We start from the raw sequence: 6077 nt of genomic DNA on the forward strand, positions 1-6077 counted from the left end.
GTCTGAAAGAATCTGACCCCCTGGGATCCTGGAATGTGAAGAGTCCTTCAGAGGATGGCAACCAGGACAACACAGGTGGCCCTGTTCCCTGTTTGTATTTCCCGAAACCACACGGAAGTGACTAGGGCAAATCAAACTCTACCAGCCAGGCCCGAGAAAAGATTGAGATAGGTAGATATATATATATATATATATATTATTTTTTTCCTTCTTGAATTTCAACCCCCAAAATATTCCAGCAAAAAATGGGGGGAGGTTGGGCTGGGTCTCCTTCAATGGGCATCTGCTGCCAAGGAGCGCAGTGGACTTGCCCCACCCCCAGACCACCCCCAGCCCACACCCCCTTGCTCAGCTCAGTAGAGGTGGTGGGAGGTTGAAAGAGGGCCCAGGGAGCAGTGCTTTGGGGTAAGAAGTTCAGCTGAGGCTGAGGAGGGTGGGGAGAGTTGCCCAAGCGCAAGTCACCTTTGCTCAGTGACAGAGCCTCGGAGACTCGAAGCTTGGCCGGGGCTGAAGGAATTACACGGGTGTGGGTGAGGTGGGCTAGGCGGGATAGATGGCTGCAGCCAATGAGCCGGGGCAGGAAAGGACTGGGGGCTGGCCCTCGTCCTCTAACTGATGATCTGCCGAGGTCGTCCGTAGCCCGTCATGCCAGCCTGGGAAGCCCCTCTGTTGCTGCCCATCTGTAGGCCAATGACATGCTTTCCCTCCTGCAGTTGGCTCTCTGTGAATTCCCTCTTATGCTCCTGGGCTTTCCTAGAAGAGGAGGAACCAGGATAAAGACTTGCCAGGACTTCATACTTTCCACCTGTTTTATGTTTGTTGTTACTTCCTAGCCCAATCCCATTGCCTCCCTGTTTCACTCCCCTTGTTCATTAATCTAGCTTGTTCCCACAGGCCAGGGAGATTGGTTGAGCACAAGAGGGAGAAGTTAAGAAGCATCGGGGACCCGTTCGTCCCTATCCTAGACCTTCACTTTGTCCCTTCCTAGCTATCTGCTTCCCCAGGTCACTCACACTAATGGGTTAGCCCAGTCCAACACCTTTCTCATGCAGACAGTGGCCACATACTTCATAAACCAGTTGGGATCTCCACGGTAGTGCCCATCGTTCTTGGTCACTGCCAAGCTGCCCAGAGCCATTAGGGTCCTCTGTACTGCTGCCATGTCTTTGCCTGTGAGAAGAAAGAGGGGAGGGCGGACGAACTTAAGAACTGTAAAGAAGAGTCCCAAGGCAAGGCCTGCTCTCACCTCTCAGAAAAATGGCCAACCCAGGGGCAAAGGTTGTCCCAGAATCCAAAGAGGCTTCAGTAGGTCACATGGTATGCCCTTGTAAGTGTGGTGCGGTCTCCCCTTGGCATATCCCATTCCTGCTATGCTGACCCGTCATCGTGGCATGCTTTGGTCATCCCTTGTCTCTGCCTCAGTAACTTGTCCTTCACCTGCCTCCTCTACCCCTTTTCTCTCTGTACCTTCAAAGAGGTCAACAGTCTGGAACATGTCAGTCTTGGTGACTCCATAGTCTTCAGCTGCCTTCAGGAACTGAGCCACCTGCTCCATCTGCTTGAAGACCATGGAAGGGGGGTTCTCAGGCACCTTCACTGGCTTGGAACCATCAGGATACAGGCTGTTCACCAGTTTGCTCAGAATCTGCCAAGCATAGAACACAGCTTGACACTTGGCTCAGGGTGCCTGCCCCATGACCCCAGCAGGGCGGCACAGCCCCATTCCCCTTCCCAGGCTGTCACTCACCACGCCGTTCTTCAGCCAGACCTGGAAGCCCAGGCGCCCGCGGTCTGGGCGACCCACGTCAGGGCCACACTGCACCACAATCCACTCCACCAGCCGCTCCTCCAGCTCCTCGTCGTACTTCTTCTCAATTTTGGATTGCACTTCACGACTCATGCCGTAGGAAGGTCCCTTGTTGGCCATGTTTAGGGAGAGCTACAGCAGCACCAGCCAGCAACGGGGAAGATCGGGGTGAGAGAGCAGCCCCACTTTCACTTGTGCCGGGCAGGTCTAGCTCTGTGGCTGCCCAACCCTCCTAGATGTTTATCTTTCTCCCCTTTCTTCCTGATATTGTTTTCATGGCATTGCCCATCTAGGCCAGGGGCTTCTCCAAACTTGGAGACCAGAGAAACAGGAGACCAGATCTTGGGCATTCTGGAGCCAGGGGTCAGTGAGCTTTTTTGTAAATTACCAGACAATAAGTATTTTAGGCTTTGCAGGCCATTTCTGCTATTGTTTCATAACAGCAGCCTTAAACAGTACATAAACAAATGAGCATGGCTTTGTTCCAGTAAAACTTTATACAAACAGCAGGCTGTGTTTACCCTATGGGCCATAGTTTGACAATCCCTAATCCAGAGCATTCTTTTTTTGCCAAGATTGGCCACAGATACACTGGAGAGGCCTTCTGGAGGAAGCCACATTGTCCCCCAAAATAAAGCCAGCAGGTGTCTTTTTCCAGCTAGGTGTGAGGCGGTTCACTGGCTCTGCCTCAGGTTATGGGGTTACCTCCAACTCATGTCTCCGCTAGCCCAGAAGCTGGAACTCAAAAATGCTAGCTCTTTGCCAGGTCAGCTCAGCCTCTGGCCTGCAGCTGAAAAGGCTCAAACTTATCTACCCCTGGCAAGGTCTAGGAAGACAGCAAAGCCCAAGAGCTCTTGGCCAAGAAGCTGCATTTCCTCAGGGGAGCCACAGGGAAGAGAGAGAGAGAGAGAGAGAAACGCAAACTGATCTACCCATGGACTTTCCTTCATGCCGTTTCTCACCACTGTAGTAGCTTCCCCTGAGTAACCAAGAAGCCAAATCCTCCAGGGAAAACCCGAAGCCAAGGACCTGCCTGTCCAGACCAGCAACAAGTGCTGCCCTGAAGGCCCGAGACTGGCCCTGCTCAAGGGAGCCGTACTGCTGGAGGCTAAGTCTACAGGGGCAGGGCCGGGTAGGTGGATGCCAGGCAGACATGGGCATGGCTGGTCAAGAGGAGCCTAGCCTGGCCACAGGTATCAACCTGGGGTGGTGCCCAGAGTTCATCCGAAGTACCAAATGAGGCCAAACCCATCCCTGGCCTCAGAGAGGTCATGAGTTGGGAAGGAAAGAATGGTCTAAGGATGGAAATAGCTCATTCCTCTGACTCCCTCTCTTGTCATTGCTGAGACCCTCTCCACACCAGCTACCATGGGAAGCAGAGTGAACATCGTCACTTCTCATGGTCCCAGGTCACCTGCCAAACTCCATTGTCCTAACCTTCCTTTCCCCACGGCTGACAACTTTTCTGAGCTCGAGTTCCCCATCTGCTCAGTGAGGAAAATATCTACCTCAGAGGGCTGTGAACGTTTCGATGAGACAGTGTCTGTGACTACCTAATATACTGCCTGTCCCTCAGCAGAGCTCCTCCAAATGCCAGTCCTGTGCCTCCCAGAGCTAGTCTCCTGGAAGTGACCTGGGAGAGCCAGCCCCTGACCAAGGGGAAAAAAATAGTAAGTGTTCTTCCCCCTCCAGCCTCCACACCTTTTCAAAATCATGCCATGAGAGGACAACAAAGTCTGAGAGAAAGAACAAAAGACGGATTCATCTAAATTCTAGACAATGGGCAACTCACTTCTCCCTGGGTCTGCTTCCTTATTTATAAAGTGAGGGCTGGGCCACCTCCGAGGATGAGGTTCTCTGAGTACCACCACCCCTCCCCCAGCCGGTGATGCCAGAGAACCCAAAGGCAGAGGGCTCTGCTCTGTTTGTCTATAAATAGTAAGTTCCTCCCATTCCCCCGCTTTGCTTCGTATCTCACCCCTGCTTCACAATAACTCAAAGTCTCCTGGGCAAAGTGCTATGATCAAAAACCATCAGTCAGCTGGAACAAGTGATTTCAGCCCATCCTGTATGCTGCTCCCCGTCCCATCTCAGCTTACCCGTGCATCCCCCATCCCTCTCCGCCAGTCAGGCTGCATGCATCCCTGTGGCCCAGTCAAGCACTACCTTCTATGCCCTGCCCTCTTGCATTCCCCACCCAACCACCTTCCACAACACAAGCTGGTGATGTGAAGAACAGGATGGAAGCAGATTATTCTCCCCACCCCCAGGGTTACAGTCTCAGGAGACTCAGAACAGTCAAGGTGTCAAGGTTCCCGGTGACAAGGACATAAAGTTGCAACCCCTAGATTTAGAGAAAATATTTGGATTTTGATAGGAACAAGTGGGGCAGGGGGTGAAATGCACACACCTCCACCCCCTCCCTGCTCCCTCCTGGTGAAGAGTCTGACAATGGAGAGTTCCAAGAAATCCCTCAAAGTCCTCCGATGAAGACCAACCTGGTCCCACCTTGGAGCTGCTAGGGAGAGGAGAGGAGGGGGAGGGAGACAGCTGCACAGAAGCCCGCCCAGGAAACTTTCTAGACAAAGGTTCCTGGGACAAAATGGATAAGGGTCTGCTTTGACCCTCCTGCCCTTTGGTTCCCATCGGCCTCCCGTCTCCTGAGAGAAAAAACAAAGTCCAGCTGCAAAAGGTCAGAGGACACCTCCTACCAGCAGGAACTTGGAAAACCTAGCAGAACCAGAGGCCTCTCCAGGACTGCTGTGCCCCCTCTCTCTTAAAAATAAAACTCAGAAAATAGGAGTGAGCACCTATGGATCTCTGAGATGGCAGGATGGGTGGCTCATCTAAATTCCAAGAACGGAGAAGAGTGATCCTACTCACCACCACCCGTTGAATGGCAACTACTAAGGGGACTAGGCAGACTCTTCTGAAGGGCCCAGAGTCCCAGGCCTGCCCAGCCCTGACAGCCAACCAAGCCATCGCTCCAAAGGTCCTGGCAGTGCCCACACTCCACTCTTTTGTCTGTAGCGGGATGACCTCTCATTCTCAGTGTACGGATGGAGCTGTATACCCAGAAAATCATCTCTCTCAGCTGTCCCTGCACCCTGCCACCCCAGTCTGTTCCAGAATCCAAGAATTTCGTGGTCCTTCCCACTGCCTCAGGGGCTTCCCAGGGGTTCTCCCCATGCAGCTCAGACCCTGAGGACCCAACAGTGGGACACTACTCTCTAGCATTAGTGTGCTCACACACCTCCTCACCTCCTTGGACATCCATCTTCCTAGATGCACAATGGACAATAGAGCCTTGGGTCTAACCTGACAACACCTCAAGCCTATCACATACCCTATGGTATGACTATGGCTAAAAATGGGAAGTCTCCCCCTCACACTGGTTCCCAGGTTACCACCATCAATCCTTCTTCACCAGCCAAGTCTTCTTGGGCATTTCAGTGAGCCCAAGGCTGCCCAGTCTAAGCAACTCAGGATTCTAGCAATCCCATCCCACCCATTTGCTAGGACCACCTCCCCATCTGAAGATTAGCAATGCACGCTGGCTGAGAGGGTGGGCTCCCCCAGCCAGGGAGCTAGGGACCAGACCCCTCCCCCGAGCCCTGCCTGCAATACACCCACTTCTGTCAAGCCTGAGCCCAGCTTCCCTCCAACCCGGGGACAAATGCACTCACAGGGGCTCTTCAAGGCTTGAAGGAAGGAGTCAGCTCTGTCTGGACTTGGACAGACAGGATGGGGCGCTGGCTGGATGAGGGGTTTAAAGACTGCTGCTGTGGTGATGTCAGCCTCCCCCGCTGGCTCACCCCGCGGCCCCCTCCCTGCTAGAGGAAATGGGCTTTGTTCCCCACCCCCAGACCCCCCAGTGACTCCACGCAGGCTCCATATTTGGGGAAAGACACCAAGTTGGAGCAGTCTGCTGGGGCTGCTGGAGACATTCTCTGCGTGCTTTGGAGATGGAGCGGGCAGGGCGGGGCTGTGCTGCCTGCAGGGAACCAGCGGGAAAAGCCTTTTATGGACAGGACCAGAAGGCTTTCCCTGCTATCTGGACTTAGGGCTGCTCCTTCTTCACTGTTTCCTGCCCTTGAGTTTGAGGGGAGGGGGAAATTTAAGAAGGTCTGGCCAGAGAAAGAGAGAGAGGAAAGGGGGTGGGGGTGGGGGTAGGGGAGTCCATCTCTGAGGCCTGTAGGGGACAAACCAGCCACCCTCTCCTCCTGGGCTTTTAGCTCTAGTCAGAGATAGGAAGTAACTTTTACTGAGA

General features: G+C 53.6%; 1 protein-coding gene across 5 annotated transcripts; it reads right to left on the reverse strand.

The window, feature by feature from the left end:
• Positions 1-177: 177 nt before the first annotated feature.
• On the reverse strand, positions 178-5651 carry TAGLN (transgelin). 5 transcript variants are annotated; one of them, XM_023524903.1, is made up of 6 exons: positions 5494-5607; positions 4218-4325; positions 1748-1939; positions 1468-1645; positions 1014-1170; positions 178-753 (listed from the first exon to the last, which is right to left on the reverse strand). In XM_023524903.1, exons 3-6 carry the CDS (start codon positions 1925-1927, stop codon positions 609-611), a joined length of 660 nt encoding a protein of 219 aa, XP_023380671.1. In that variant the 5' UTR covers positions 1928-1939; positions 4218-4325; positions 5494-5607; the 3' UTR covers positions 178-608. The 5 variants fall into 5 exon arrangements, with proteins under 5 accessions (XP_023380671.1, XP_023380669.1, XP_023380672.1 ...); XM_023524901.1 differs by lacking the exons at positions 4218-4325; positions 5494-5607 and adding an exon at positions 5061-5190; XM_023524904.1 differs by lacking the exons at positions 4218-4325; positions 5494-5607 and adding an exon at positions 5061-5182 and having other exon boundaries at positions 1040-1170.
• Between the last annotated feature and the right edge of the window lie 426 nt (positions 5652-6077).

The sequence above is a fragment of the Pteropus vampyrus genome, unplaced genomic scaffold, assembly GCF_000151845.1.
Source record: "Pteropus vampyrus isolate Shadow unplaced genomic scaffold, Pvam_2.0 Scaffold505, whole genome shotgun sequence".
In the NCBI taxonomy this organism is placed as follows: Eukaryota; Metazoa; Chordata; class Mammalia; order Chiroptera; family Pteropodidae; genus Pteropus; species Pteropus vampyrus.

Bases quoted from the DNA above. Each gene is read 5' to 3' on its own strand.
- TAGLN (XM_023524901.1), bottom strand. From the start codon at position 5,084: ATGGATGTCCAAGGAGGTGAGGAG. The intron at 1,940-5,060 runs GTGTGTGAGCAC...GTGCTGCTGTAG, and splicing joins ATGTCCAAGGAGGTGAGGAG to CTCTCCCTAAACATGGCCAA. The intron at 1,171-1,467 runs GTACAGAGAGAA...TTCTTCTCACAG, and splicing joins GACTGTTGACCTCTTTGAAG to GCAAAGACATGGCAGCAGTA.